Source organism: Aotus nancymaae, unplaced genomic scaffold, assembly GCF_030222135.1.
Source record: "Aotus nancymaae isolate 86718 unplaced genomic scaffold, 86718_ANA_hifiasm-v0.15.2.pri h1tg000059l, whole genome shotgun sequence".
Lineage (NCBI taxonomy): Eukaryota > Metazoa > Chordata > Mammalia > Primates > Aotidae > Aotus > Aotus nancymaae.
This window is the reverse complement of record NW_026988473.1, coordinates 61098522-61114388: the sequence shown is the minus strand read 5'-3', so window position 1 is coordinate 61114388 and position 15867 is coordinate 61098522. Positions and strand designations below refer to the sequence as shown.

Genomic DNA, 15867 nt, shown 5'->3' with positions numbered 1-15867 from the left:
TCTGTTTGTATTCAAATATTAGTAGTTTCAACTAATACTAGGTCAGAGATTTCTGCTTACATCCAAGTAATTCAAAGCAGTCCCCTGTGAGACCATGTCATACCTGAGGACTTACAGCAGAAGGTTAAATGTCTGTCTCTGTCACTGGTTTCCTCTTCATTCTTTGTTCCAATGTAATAGAATCAAAAGAATGGGATCTGTACACTAAACTGTTTTGAGAATGGAATTATCTTTCACCACTCTTATAGGTAAACTAATAGGACCTTCTTCTCTCTGGGTCTCCTTTTTACTCTTTTTTTTTTTTTAAGTCCTTTTTTTTTTAAGAAAAAGGAAGAAAGAAAGAGAGAAAGAAAAAAAAAAAAAGAATGAAGAAGAGGAAGAAAAAGGAAGAGAAAGAGGGAGAGAGAACGGGAATATTGCTTTATTGCCCAGGCTAGAATGCAGTCTAAAAATGGGAATTGAAAACCTCTTTTATGCCAATAATTGTGCTTAACAATGGAGACAGGAAGGAATAAGGGAAGAAAATAACAAACAAGCAGCCAACCAATATTTCATTTAAACCTATGAAATGCTACGCAATTATTGAGGAGTGATTTACTTGCAATTATGTAGTCACTTTTGGAATAGGTGTGATATGGTACTGATAAGAGTGTATGTTTTGTGTATTTGAAATGGAGAGTTCTATAAATGTTTATTAAGTTTACTTGTTCCGGGTCTGAATTCAAGTCCTGGATATCCTTGTTAATTTTCTATCTCGTTGATCAGTCTAATATTGACAATGTGATGTTACAGTCTCCCACTATTATTGTGTGGGAGGCTAAGTCTCTTTATAAGTCATTAAGAACTTGTCTTATATATCTGGGTGCTCCTGTATTGGGTGCATGTTTATATAGGATCGTTAGCTCTTCTTGTTGCATTGATCCTTTTACCATTATGTAATGTCCTTCTTTGCCTCCTTTGATCTTTGTTGCTTTAAGGTCTATTTTATCAGAGGTGAGAATTGCAACTCCTGCTTTTTATTTATTTATTTATGTTTGCTCTCCATTTGGTTGGTAAATCTTCCTCTGTCCCATTGATTCTTTGTGTATCGTTGCATGTGAGATGGGTCTGGATACAGCGTACCGATGGGTTTTGGCTTTTTATCCAGTTAATAATAGATATGAGTTTAATACTGCCATTTGATGCTAGCTGGATATATTTTTGGAAAGGCTGATACTGGTTGTTCATGTATATGTGTAGTGCTTCTTTCAGAAGCTTCTGCAAAGCAGGCCTGGTGATGGTAAAATCTCTAAGTACTTGCTTGTTTGCAAAAGATTTTATTTTTCCTTTGCTTTTGAAGCTCAGTTTGGCTGGATATGAACTTCTGGGTTGAAAGTTATTTTCTTTAAGGATGTTGAATATTGGCCCCCACTCTCTTCTGGCTTGTAGGGTTTCTATTGAGAGATCTGCTGTAAATCTGATAGGCTTCCCTTTGTGGGTAACCTGACCTTTCTCTCTAGCTGCTCTTAGTATTTTCTCCTTCATTTCAACCCTAGTGAATCTGACGATTATGTGCCTTGGGGTTGGTCTTCTTGAGGAATATCTTTGTGGTGTTCTCTGTATTACCTGGAGTTGAATATTGTCCTGTCTTACTAGGTTGGGAAAATTTTCCTGAATAATCTCCTGAAGAGTATTTTCCAACTTGGATTCATTCTCTTCGTCACATTCAGGTACACCTATCAAACGTAGATTAGGTCTTTTCACATAGTCCCATATTTCTTGGAGACTTTGCTCATTCTTTTTTATCCTTTTTTCTCTAATCTTGACTTCTCATTTTATTTTGTTAAGTTGGTCTTCGAACTCTGATATCCTTTTTTCTACTTGATCAATTCGACTGTTAAAACTTGTGCATTCTTCGCAAAGTTCTCGTATTGTGTTTTTCAGCTCCATTGCTTCACCTATATTCCTCTCCAAATTGTCTATTCTCGTTAGCATTTCGTCAAACCTTTTTTCAAAGTTCTTAGTTTCTTTGCATTGAGTTAGAACAAGTTCTTTTAATTCACAGAAGTTTCTTATCATCCACCTTCTGAAGCCTACTTCTGTTAATGGAACGCACTCGTTCTCCATCAGGGCTTGTTCCGTTGCTGATGAGGAACTGTGATCACCTGTAGAGGGAGAGGCATTCTGATTTTGGGTATTCTCAGCCTTTTTACACTGGCTTCTTCCCATAATTGTAAATTTATCCGCCTGTCGTCTTTGTGATTTCTGACTTTCAAATTAGGTTTCTGAGTGGACGTCAAACTTGTTGATTCCCAGCGCCGAAATCTGAGCAATCCACTGTGCTGGCCTAAACAGCAGCGTCAAGATTGATGGTGCTTTTCTGCCCGGGAATCGGCCAAAAAGGGACCCAGTCCTGCTCACTCTGCACCAAGAACTGCCACGCTGAGGCACCAGCAAAACCACCGCACCGGCCACAAGAGTCACGCTAGCGACCCGTGGGGCTCCTCCGCTGGGAATCTCCTGGTCCGTGAGCAACAAAAATTCATCTGAAAGTGTGGTGTCCTCTCGTTCTCTGCACTTTTACTAGGAGCTACTATCCCAAGCTGCCAGTGGTCAGCCATCCTGGATCTCTCTCCTCTCCTTTTTACTCTTGATTAAATAAGGGGTATTTGCTTTCTGACCTGTGGGGGTATGCAGGCAAGAGAAAGACTGCATAGATAGTGATGCCATTATGTGTTTATATAGATATATATATGCTTGTGTGTAGAGGGTAAATTTTAGAAAGTATTTCTGGGGCAAGGGCTTAAAGGGGACAATAATGAACTCTTTTCTTTTTCACTTTCTGAATTTTAGTTAGAATGAGAAGAAACAGGATGACACATTCTGAGAAAAAAAGACTCAAGAAATGTAATGTAATCACAAGGTTAAGAGGTTAGAGCTGGAGACTGAAATTTGAAAGTCACTAAAGCATAGGTGGTAACTTAAAAATGTACAAATGGGTAAAATTCTCAGAGGTCTACAACAGTAAGGCTTGGGGAATGGTTGGTCATCATAGGCCTTGTGTACAGGCTCTGTATGTGAATGTGTGTGTGTGCATGAGAGCGGGGGGGGGGATAGGGAGGGAGGGAAGGAAAGAGGGAAGCAAATCACTAATATTTATAGAGAAACTATTATGAGTCAACACTGTCATAACAACTCTGTAAGGTGGGCATAAGCAGCAAGACGGCTCCATTTTACAGAAGAAAATGAAGATTCAGAAAGTTTGAGTAAGCCAAGTGGCAGAACTTGGCTTTAAATGCAGATTTCTGTCTATTAGTGCCCTTTCCACTATCCTATATTGCCTTAAATAAATACAAATATTTTAGGATGATCTTTACATGCTCTGGGGCTTTCTTAGAATCAGTGAAGCTCCTCCTCCTCCTGAGAAGCAGCTCCTTAACATTCCTTCTCCTTCCTTTCCTTCCTCATCTGTCCCCTGTACAGTTGAGTCCTCTGTCAATTTCTAGTTCCAGTAAAGTTACCTCAATATATTATACATTGTATTTGTACAGTTCTATACTTTTATATCCAAATTCCTGAAAGTAAGTGGAAATGTCACAGAAATAGAAGGTGAATTAGCCAGTACACAGTCAATGAAACCCACGGACTAGGGGTTTACTCAGACTGCTGCTCTGCTTGGGATGACTTTCCATCCCTCTTCATCTTTTTTTTTTCCTATATACCCTTCCTTCTGAATTTTTCAGGTCTACAAGTGGCTGTTGGATTACTGTTTCTTCTGATCCTTTTAAGTCTCTATTTGATGCCACTGGGGATTAATTCTCCCTGCATTCAGGAGAAGGAGAATTTGGGGCCCAAGCCAACCTTCTTTGGATATAGAGGTGCACCCATGGTAGGTCTGAGCATGATGAACATGAGTGAAAATAGGTATGTATAGGGTATGTGGTTGAGAGAAAACTGAGAACCCCTGGAGAGGAAAAGTGATTGCATTAAGATGGCAAGAGTAGTTTATTGTGAAGATTGGACTTGAATCCAGGCCACCTAACTCCCAGTCCATTTCTTTTTACTGAGCCCATTGACATTGCCTCAGATGCACAGAGTCCCAGCATCAGCTTGGAGAGAGGATATAGAGGTTTTGAAAGGAGAGCTGAAGGAGCCAAGCTCTGCTCCCCAAAGTCCTACTGGGCTCTACCCCTACCATAAAAGGAATGCTGAGAGGAGAGACTCTGAGGCTTAGGGCCTGATATCCTTTTCTTCTACAGTCGGGGCCTGAAAATACCATGATGTCCTTTGAGAAAGCTGCTGAACATGGAGCCCATGGACTGGAGACTGATATATACTTAAGGTAAGAAAGCAGGGAACTGGGTTTGGAGGAAGAAGGGGTAAATTCAGTGCCATGGAAGAGAACCAGCCTGGTCTGAGGTGTAGAGACAGCAAGCCCTGGGAAGTTCCTCCTGTGTTCATAAGGCATATATGCACATACCACACAGATGAATCACATCTCATAAACCACACCTCTGCACCTCCATGTTTTCAATGACAGGGTTACAAATCAGATACATTAGATACAGACTTCACACATAATTCAAATATGGCCCATTGCAAACCATGCTTACAACTTTATGTACTACCTTATCAATTTATTTAACATCCCTGGGCACTTATTATATTCCAGGCTTTCTTCTGAGTGCTTGGGAGATGCAAATGAATAAGATATAGTCATGCCTAAAAGATGTTCCAACTAGGAAGAAGAATTGGAATGTTTACAGATAACTACAGAATAAGGCTATTGTGGCAAGAACCTTCCAGAGAAAAATAAGTATAATGAACCTCAGTGGAGGAAAAGGTCACCTCCAATTGTGTGAAAAAAAGAAAAAATATCTATATACTCAAAGTTGTGTTTAGGTCGAGGCTTGAAGGAAAAAAAACTATTTTACCAAACAGAGATGGGGAAGGAGAAAATTCCAGGGAATTTATTCTGAAAAGTTTTTGTTCTGTGCAAGACCCTATGAGGAGAATGAAAAGACAAGTGTCAAACTGGGAGACAATATTTGTAAAACACATATCTGGCAAAAGACTTGTGTCTAAGATACATAAACATTCAAAACTTAACAGTAAAATGAAAACAAAAACAAACCAGACAGTCCAGTTAGAAAATGGCCAAAATACATGTGTAGGTACTTCACTGAAGAGAATATACAGATAACAAGTACATGAGAAGATGTTCAACTGCATTAGCCTTTAAGACACTGCAAATTAAAACTAACACTACTCACCTATCGACACGTCTAAATTACAAAAATAGCAAGAACACTAAATGTTGGCAGACAAACTGAATCATTCATATGTTGCTGGTGGAAACATAAAATTGTATAGCCACTCCAAGTAAGTTTGGCAGTTACTTACAAAGCTAAATACAGTCATATCTCATTTAATGATGAGGATACGTTCTGAGAAATGCCTTGTTAGGCAGTTTCATCATTGTGTGAACATTGTAGAGTGAACTTACACAAACCTAGATGGCATAGCCTACTAAACACCTAGGCTATATGGTATGACTGGTTACTCTTAGGCTGCAAACCTGTACAGCATGCTACCGTACTGAATACTGTAGGCAATTATAGAACAATGGTAGGTATTTGTGTATTTAAACATATCCAAACATAGAAAAAGTACAGTGAAAATAACAATATAAAAGATAAAACATGGTACACCTGTATAGGGCAATTACCATGAATGGAGCTTGCAGGACTGGAAGTTGCTCTGGGTGAGTGTGAGTGACTGGCGAGTGAATGTGAAGGCCTAGGACATTATGTATACTACTGAAGACTTTATAAACACTGTACACTTAAACTGCACTAAATTCATTAAGAATTTTTCTTCAACAATAAATTAACCCCAGCTTATTGTAACTTTCTAACTCTTTTGTATAACAGTGTAAGCATAAATACATTGTACGGCTGTACAAAAATATTTTCTTTCTTTATATCCTTATTCTATAAGCTATTTTCTATTTTAATTTTTTTTTTTTTTTTTTTTTTTTTTTTACTTTTTAAACTTTTTTGTTAGAAACTAGACACAAGCACACACATTAGCCTAGGCTTACACAGGGTCGGGATCGTTAATATCACTGTCTTCCACCTTCACATCTTGTCTTTAGGGACAGTAACATGCATGGAGCTGTCATCTCCTATGATAACAATGCCTTCTTCTAGAAAACCTCCTGAAGGACTACCTGTGGCTATTTTACATTTAATTTTTTAATATATAATAGAATGTGTATACTCTAAAATAATAAAAAGTGTAGTGTAGTAAACATATAAACCAGCAGCAATTATTTATTGTCATCCTCAGGTATTATGTACTATCTGTAGTTGTATGTGCTACCGATTTGTCTTTGTATGTGATTGGCTGTACAGGTGTGTTTGCACCGGTAGCAGCATAAACACACAGGTAATGCATTGGGCTACAGTATTATGATGGCTATGAAGTCACTAGGTGATAGGAAATTTTCAGCTCCATTATAATCTTACGGGGTCCATTGTCATATATGGGGTCCATTGTTGACTGAAATGTCGTTATATGGCACATGACTATATATCCTTACCATACGCCCCGGACATTGCACTCCTGGGCATTTATTCCAGAGAAAGGAAGACTTAATGTTCATATAGAAAAAAGCTTCACATTAGTTTTCATAGCTGTTTTATTTGTAACAGCTCAAATCTAGAAACCACCCAAATCTCCTTTAAGAGGTTTAATGATTAAAATAAACTGTATTCATCCATACTGTGGAATATTACCCCGCAATAAAAAGGAATGAACTATTGAAAGATGTCACTCTTTGGATGAAGCTCATGGGAATTACGTCAAGTGAATAAAGCCAGTCTCAAAAGGTTATATACTGTATGATTCCATTTGAATATCACATTCAAATGACAACATTAGAGTTATGGAAAAAAATCAAGGGTTTCTAGGGGTGAAGGAGGGAGAGAGGTGGCTCCCACTTTAAAAGGTAACACAAAACTCTTTTTGTATGTTTACTGTTCTGTATCTTGACTGTGGTGGTGGTGATGTGTCTGCACGTGATAAAATTAACACATAACTAAATACACAAATAATTTCATGTAAAATGAATACAATCTGAATGAGGTCATTGATTTTATCAATGTCAATTTCCTTGTTGTGATGGTACAGTATAGTCATGCAAGATGTTACTATTGGGAGAAACTGGGTCAAGGGTATATAGGATTTCTCTGTATTATTCCTTTTCCTTCCTTCCTTCCTTCCTCTCTTCTCTCTTTCTCTCTCTCTTTGTTTCTCTCTTTTTCTCTTTCCTTCCTTTCTTTCCTTCCTTCCTTCTTTTCTTTTCTTTACTTTTCTTTTATCTTTTTCTTTTCTCTCTTGTTGCCCAGACTGGAGTGCAATGGCACGACCTCAGCTCACTGCAACCTCCACCTCCTGGATTCAAGCATTTTTCTTGCCTCAGTCTCCCAAGTAGCTGGGATTACAGGGTGCCCACCAACACTCCCAACTAGTTTTTTTTTTTTTTTTTTTGAGTAAAGATGGGTTGGGGGTGTTTCATATGTTGGTCTTGAACTCCTGACCTCAGGTCATCCACCCGCCTCAGCCTCCCAAAGTGCTCGGATTACAGGTGTGAGCTACTGTGCCTGGCCTCTGTATTATTTCTTACAGACCTATGTGAATCTACAGTCCTCACAAAATAGAATTTAAAGAAAAGAATCCCGTTAGCTTTTTTAAAATAAATTATAGAAAAAGTGACTCTAAACTCTGAAGATGATCCATTCTGACATTTTAAAACTTTTCTAGACCCTATATCCTGCTCCAGTTTATGCCGCATGTCTTCACTTTCTTTTAAGCAACATTCCTCCAAAGAGTGGTTCGTACTGCTATAGAGGATCAACACCTCTTGTTAGTCTCTATCCTTCTAGGTTCTTTGGCTGGTCTACAAAGTAAATTGACATAAGGCAGATTAACAAGAGAAAAATAATTTTAATTATATATGTACACATGGGAGTCCCCCAAAAATTTGAGACTCAAGGAAAAGGCCAGATGATTGAAGGTTGTATAGTTTTCTGAGCCACAGAAAGGAATAGGGACTTGGGAGAGCAGTGACAAATTGTGGGCAGATGAGGGAAGAAAATGTATGGTGAATAACGGTTGCCTTATTATACAGAGGTAAGTATCTTAGTAATAAAATGGTTTCAGGGCAGCTCTCTTCTTGGTACAGATACTTTTACTAATGAAAATTGCCTTTATAAATAAAAATTTCCTTTACCAAAGGGCAACTTTTCAGTGCTTCTGTCTGCAGTTTCTCAAAATAACCAGCTCAAAATAATCAATATACCAAAGAGGTATATATTGGAGTGGCATATTCTGATCTCCTGCAGTCATATTTTAGGGTGAGTGTCCCGAGCCCCAACATTGCCTTTCTTTGTCTTCTCTCAATTCTCCCGCTTGTTTTAGATAACTTTCAGTACTTTTTGAGCCTATCCCAATCAGGCTTCTTCCATATCACTTCTCAGAGCTCTTACTAAGTTCTCAGGGACCTCAAACTGCCTAAACATCACAGTAAATTTTCAGTTTTCATCTTAACATTTGAGTAGTCCTTCATTTTTGAAACACTGTTTTCATTTGGCTATTAGAATACCATACTCTCCTGATTTTCTTCCTACTTGGCTATTTCCTATGTGACTTCTTTTGCTGGCTCCTCCTTCCCTTCTTGCCCTTAAAATGTTGGAATTTTTGAGATTTGTGACAAAATAGTTGTATAGGATGTCTGATCCCTACCCCTAGTTTGCCCCAGAGTGAATTTGATAGTGCTCATCCCATTTGATAAATTGCAGCCATGTTGTTCTTTTTTTTTTTTTAATTGCATTTTACGTTTTGGGGTACATGTGACAAACATGCAAGATTGTTGCATAGGTGCATACGTGGCAGTGTGATTTGCTGCCTTCCTCCCCTTCACCTATATGTGGCATTTCTCCCCATGCTATCTCTCCCCAACTCCCCACCCCCCGCTGTCCCCCCCCACCAACAGACCCCAGTGTATAGTGCTCCCCATGTGAAACAGGTTTATATGAAACCTTCATTTGAACATGTTATTTTTGAGAAACATTTGAAAAGGTGGAGGTATTTTTTAAACCTCAAAAGCAAGTAATGTAAACAAGTTGTTTGAATCTGAGAGGAAGCCTATGGGAGGTTCTGAGAAGATCTGTGCAAACCTTTCAGCTGCTGTTATTCCCAGTCCTCTAATAAAATTTTTAGTATAAAAGCCCAGTCAGCCATATACCTCTCTGGAGAACACTGAACTGAGTTTTCTGGGGATTGCAGAAACACACAGATCCTGAAGAAATGTTGACTTCCTTGTGTGGGCCGATAGGAGAAATATTGCCAACAGTCACTGGAAGTCCATGGAGGCTGAGTTGGAGAGAGATTGAAAGAGCCCAATAAGCTTGTGTGTGCTTATTGCTCCTATTCCCTCTCTGCTAACTCAGTCTCTGCCTAACTTTTTAAGGGAAATAAATGTAAGTGCCACACCTAACAAGCATGTGTGTGATAACTAATTTCTCTTGGTATTGCCTACCTTTAGCATCCATGATGACCAAAATGTCAAAAATTTCAATGAAGATGTGTCATGCCAAGCCATATAAGAACCTGAGGCAAAAGGAAAAATTACTATACTATCTTATCTTCATTTAAAATTTAGTATTTTGTTTATAGTAGATTTTTGCATTGGTTTTGATTTTTTAAAATATTGCATGAAAATAGTATTTATCTTGCTTATTAGTTTTTGGCACCCCTTTAAATTTTAGGCCCATGGCAAGTGCACTATCATTTTGTTATTTGTTTTCTCCTTTCCTACCTCCTTTTGGACTAATGGAGCATTTTTTAGAACTTTATCTCTACTAATGGTTTATTAGCTATCCCTTTCTCTTTTTTTTAGAGGTTGAGCTAGAGTCTACAATAAGATTTTTAACTTATTTATCCCTTTGAGTGTTATACATTTTTGTGTAAAGCATATGTCTTTTAACAGTACACTAACATTTCACCTCTCCCATAGTATGACCTGGTGCGATCATGAACCTCATTATACGTTGCTATTAATTTTTGCCTTAAACAGTTAATTCTGTTCTTAAAAAATGAGAAAAAGTTTTTATATTTATTGGCACTATTTATTCTTCTGTGTAGATCCAAGTTGCAAATTGTACCAATTTCCTTTTTGCCAAATAATTATTTAAGTATTTTTTCTTTACAGTAAAGGTATGCTGGAAATGAATTTTTCTTTTTATTTATATGAAATATTTTAATTTTCCCTTGAATGTTGAAGAATATTTTTGCTGCATATAGAATTCTAAGTGACAATTGTTTTCTTCAAGCATGTAAAAATATGTTATTTCATAGTTTTCTATCTTATGTTTTGATGATAAATCTTCTGGATGCTTATCTGTATTCCCCTCTACATATGCCCACCCCTGGCCCTAGCTACTTTTTTTTTTTTTCTTTTTGCAGCAGAGAAAGAGGTTTAATGATAGGGTCACCAAATGAGGAAATAGGAGGAAACCTCAAATCCATCTCCCTGAGGAGTTTGGGGCTAGAGTTTTTAATGGTTTTGGAGTGGGCTGAAGTATAGAGATTGTTGATTGGTCAAAGAGTGCAGGGTGAAGTCAAGGGACAGGGAGATGAAGAAACTGTATTCTCATGCTGATTCTCTTCCTCTATGGGGGTCTTCAAACTGGTCCACATCAGCTGGAATATGGGATCTGAAAAACCTCTTAAGCAATACTTAAACAGAAGCCTGTGATTCTGATTTCAGAAATCCTATCTATAGAAACAGTGGGGATGCAAACGGTCAATGTCAAGTGACTTTCCTATACAAGGAAGTGGTTCAAAGTGCAGCCTGATTAATACATAGCTATATTTCTGTCCAGAATTCTTCTTAACCCTGTGAGGATGACTTGACTTCAGTACCCCCTTACCTTGTTTATCCCTCAGTCCTGAAGTGTGATCATTAAGGAGGAATTGAGCCATGACTGCTTTGGCTGCTTCCTGCTGACAAGGGTCAGGGGGACCATAATTAGGATTTGAGGAATGAAACTGCTTTGTAGCAGCCTGCAAATGTTCTTGAGCACCAGGTATAGGCTTCTGATTCTGCACAACAAAAAAGTGCTTTTGTTACTAGTCCCTGTTGTCTGTTGGGAATAGAAAGAAGAACAAGATGATAATGATGATAAGAGTTTGTAAGGGTAACTAAAACCAGTTTCCCATTCCCTTAGGAAGCCAGCTAAAGACATCATCTAGGAATCTGTGGTACACACCTCTCAAAACCATGTAGCTTGTTTGAAAATTTTTTCTATTCAAAACAAGTGGTATTAGCTATTGCACAGATAACCCACTTGTTTTGCCGAAAGGAAATCTAATACAATTTAATTATTTAGAACTGTCTGGGCCGAAAGAGCTTATTCTATTATGCCTAGCAGCCTTCGTCATTTCAGCGTATCAGCATACCACATTTTGGGTGTAGGTTTCTGAGCCCCAACATCCTCATCTGAAGCTTCCCTAGAGGTTTCATACACTAAAACCTGAGTTAGTGGGAAAATTGAGTTAATAGCTGAGTGGCAAAGGATCCCTGTAAACCAGTCTCCTACTTCTGGGAATAGGCCAGTCCCATTAAACAGCTATGTCTCATTTAAGGAGATAGTATTGCAAATGAGCTTTCAAATGGAAGAAAAACAAATATTAATGTTTGGAGAAATTGATAAACCAGTTTCATTAGAGTCTGGAGGGCAGTCAGTTGAGGTGTCTGGATGTTAGATTTGGCCGGGCACGGTGACTCAAGCCTGTAATCTCAGCACTTTGCGAGGCTGAGGTGGGCAGATCACCTGAGGTCAGGAGTTTGAGACCAGCCTGGCCAACATGGTGAAACCCCATCTCTACTGAAAATACAAAAATTAAGCTTGGTGATAAGTGCCTATAATCCCAGCTACTTGGGAGGCTGGGGCAGGAGAATCGCTTGAACCCAGGAGGCGGAGGTTGCAGTGAGCAGAGATGGCACCACTGCATTCCAACCTGGGCGACAGAGTAAGATTCTGTTTTAAAAAGAAAAAATAGATGTCAGACTTAAAGCATCTTCAGTTAACATGGAAGCAGGCAGTGACAATCTGATAGATTTTTCTTTTTCTTTTTCTTTTTTTTTTTTTTTTTTGAGGTAGAGGTTCACTCTTGTTGCCCAGGCTGGAGTACAGTGCCACTATCTTGGTTCACCGTAACCTCTGCCTCCCAGTTCAAGCAATTCTCCTGCCTCATCCTCCTGAGTAGCTAAGATTACAGGCATGCACCACCACGCCTGGCTAATTTTGTATTTTTAGTAGAGATGGGGTTTCTCCATGTTGGTCAGCCTGGTCGTGAACTCCCGACCTCAGGTGATCCGCCCGCCTCGGCCTCCCAAAGTGCTGGGATTACAGGCATGGGCCACCTCGCCCAGCCGCTGACAGATTTCTCTTGCCTATAGTTTATATATCACAAGATATGCTTGCAGGTCCTCAGGAAAAAGATAGTAGTAATTTCATTGAGTCTAAGTCAGAAAAATTGAAAGAAAATGTGACAACATTAGTTTGGGCACTTTTAGCCAGGAAAGAATTCAGGATTCAGTTCAAATCTTCGTCAAATTTTGAAAAAATTTTCAATTTTACTTTTTGAAATGTTTTTTTCTGCACCTCCCTTCTTTATTAGGATTTCATTTACACATATATAATACTGCTTGATCATTGCCTTACAGGTCACTGATGCCCTATTCTTTGTTTCAGTTTTCTTTCTATGCTTTCATTTGGTTGGATTCTAATGCTACATCTTCAAATTCATTGTTCTCTGTATGACCTGCAATATCTGATCTGTTTTAAATTTCATGCAGTGAAATTGTCATTTCAATTGTTATATTTTATCTCTAAATTTCCATTTTTTATATCTCATATGTATATCTTCATTATGTTCATGTTTTCCTTTACATACCTTGTTTACATCTTGATAATTTTGTTCTACGTTGTTTAGCACCCTTGTCTGTGAATCCTGTCATCTCTTTTACTTTTTGAGTTTGTCCCTGTTGAGTAATTTCTCTTGCATATGGTCACATTTTCCTGTTTGTTTACATCTCTAGTAAGTTTTCATTATATGCTGGACTTGTAGTTTTACATTGTTGGGTACTATATCTTGTATCCTTTAAAGAATGTTGGTCGTTTTCATGCAGATAGTTGTTACTTCCAGACTAGTTTGTCCTTTTCTTTGGAGGCTTGTTTTTAAGCTCTTATTTTAGAGGATCTAAAGTGGCTCTAAAGCCCTTATAGTTCTAAATTACCCCCTTTTCTAAGGTGTGATCTTTTGGAGTCTCTAAAGAATGCCTATGTAATCATTGAGGACTCTCCTCTCTTGCTGGATGGAACTTGAATGATTCATACCCCTGTGCAAGCTCTGATTGTCTTAGAACTTTCTGGTAATTTTTCTTTACTTAGAAGTTCTTCTTGCCAAGCCTTCATAGTTTTACTCTGTACACATACAGATTGATATTTGGCCATACACTTATGGACTTTTGCATATTTTCTTGGAACTGTGTATTTGTTTTTGTATAACTCTATTCTTTATGGGACTCTAACCCACAAATTCTAGCTGTCTTCGCTTCCTGCTTACTCTAATCTCTTTCTTCTCATTTCAGCAAGACAGTTAGGTCCCTTTTAGGTTCCCCAAGCCTGTATTGCCTGCTTAGTATGGTCCTGGAACCTGAGAACCTTACCTCATCCCTACTTCCTTTCACTTTACTTTCAGGCCACTAGTGTACCTGCTATTTTTCTGATGCCAGAAAGCCCCTGAATAGAGAAGCTATTCTTTCACTATCACTAATGTGATTATATATCATGAAAGACTGATCAATCCCTAGAGCAGAAAAATATTGACATCAAGGTGTAAATGACTGATACTTAGCCCTTTTCTAAGATTTGAGCGGGAGTAAGGAACCCTAGTGACACTTATGACCTTGAAGGACTTTCTGGGGAGCCTGTCTACCAAGGTAGCTAAGTTCAGCCTTTCTACCCCGTCCCTCTTTTCTGCCTCTGCCTCAGTTATGATCATGTGCCTTTCCTCATGCATGACTTTGACTTGAGAAGAACAACCAATATCAGAGAAGTTCAGCCAGAATCTGCCTTCCAGAACCCTGCCTTCTTCAATTGGGATTTCCTATCATCGCTGAATGCAGGCAAATGGTTTGTAAAACCAGAGGTAAGACACTGTCATCCCAAATTCCACAAACCTGCATTGAATTCATCTTTTGTAAGAGATCATGTACTGCTCCTGAAGATAAAGGTCACTGATGAAGGCAGGCAAGTATACACATGATTTCATCCCAGTTTGGTATCAGGACTATAGTATTGGCAGGAGGGCTTCCTCACTAATGGAGTGATTCTAATTGTTACTTTCTACATTCACCAGAAAGTCTGAAGACAAACTTGTAAACTTACCCTTGTCTTATAATTTCTTTATACCCAAATATTTCATAAGCTTTTACAGTGTGCCTAACATGTACATAACATTTTCCTGGGTGAGGCAGACTAAGACACATATTTTTTATTTTTTCTTCTTGCCATTCAACAAATATTTTTTGAGCACCTACTGGTGCTATGCACATGGAATATAAGGGTGAATAAACACATATCCAGCCTTAATGGAGTTCACAGGCTACTATAAGAAACAGACAGTTACAATACATTGTGATAAGTGCAAAACTAGAGTTAATTTCAGGTTGCTTCAGGAGCACGCAAGCATGTCTTCTAACTCAGTCTGAGGAATGTGAATGGGAGATTCTGGAAGGAGATGTATAGACTAATAATGGATGTGGTACAACATAAAGCATGTGCTGTGCTGAGTGCAGTATAGTTTTGAGGCAAGAATGAATGGTTTCTCTTGAAGAAGTTGGGGAATACTTTATGCACAGCTACCATTTGAGGTGAGAGACGATCATTACTAAGGGGAACCAAGGGCAATAATGATGATGTGTTTCAGAGATTATCCTGGAGCAAGAGGGCGTGTGTGTGTGTGTGTGTGTGTGTAAGAAGGAGAGGGAGGGAAGGATGGAGGAAAGGAGAGAGGAAGGAAGGGAGAGGAAGTAGATGGGATAGATTGGGAGAACAATCTGGAAAACATATTGATGGGAAATTATGGTACTACTTAAATAATAAAGAGTATAGAATAATCCCTGAGTGTTTTTAAATGGGTAAAAAGTCAGAATTGCATTTGATAAAGGTCAAGCCTGCTTTTACAAGGTAGATTAAAGAAAACAAAACAACCTATATTTTCCAGCTTATTTTATGGCCAGGAATTCATGTGACCTAGGTTCTGTCCAAACAGATATACCCATCGAGACTTTGATTTTGAATATAAACATCTCAACAAGATATATAGCAGCATCCATATTGCTAGCTTATGTGACAGCAAGAGATAGCATGGTATGAGGGTCAGTTGTGGTAACAGCGTCCTTATACGGTAGTAGTGTAATTAGAAAAAGAAATATTAAGGGATTTTTGATTGTGTACTAATGGAATGGAATTTTATTTATATTTGATGTTAATCCATAGGGCTGTTTGATCATGTTTCATATAAACTAGGCAAGAGGTTCTCGGCAGCCCCCAGCAACACCTTGGACATATTGGGGTCCCCTGCAGTCTTCATAGGCCCTAAGTCCAGCTGGAGTAGCTACCTAGAGGCATATGACTGTGCTCTCCTCAGAGAAGGAGCCAGCTGTGCCTTCCCCATGGCCTACGTGGCTACTGTGCTATGCCATCTTGGTACTGGAACAAATGCTGGAGTATCTTGCTCCAGAGGTGAGTC

At 38.6% G+C, this 15867-nt stretch overlaps 1 protein-coding gene across 1 annotated transcript in view; it reads left to right on the top strand.

The window, feature by feature from the left end:
• The first annotated feature begins 2683 nt into the window (after nucleotides 1-2683).
• GDPD4 (glycerophosphodiester phosphodiesterase domain containing 4) overlaps nucleotides 2684-15867 on the top strand; it is a 49390-nt gene continuing 36206 nt past the window's right edge. The window contains 4 exon segments of the mRNA XM_012469603.2: nucleotides 2684-2910; nucleotides 3723-3868; nucleotides 4239-4321; nucleotides 14106-14262. Of these exon segments, the coding sequence (XP_012325026.2) occupies nucleotides 2838-2910; nucleotides 3723-3868; nucleotides 4239-4321; nucleotides 14106-14262 (459 nt within the window). The 5' untranslated portion in view covers nucleotides 2684-2837.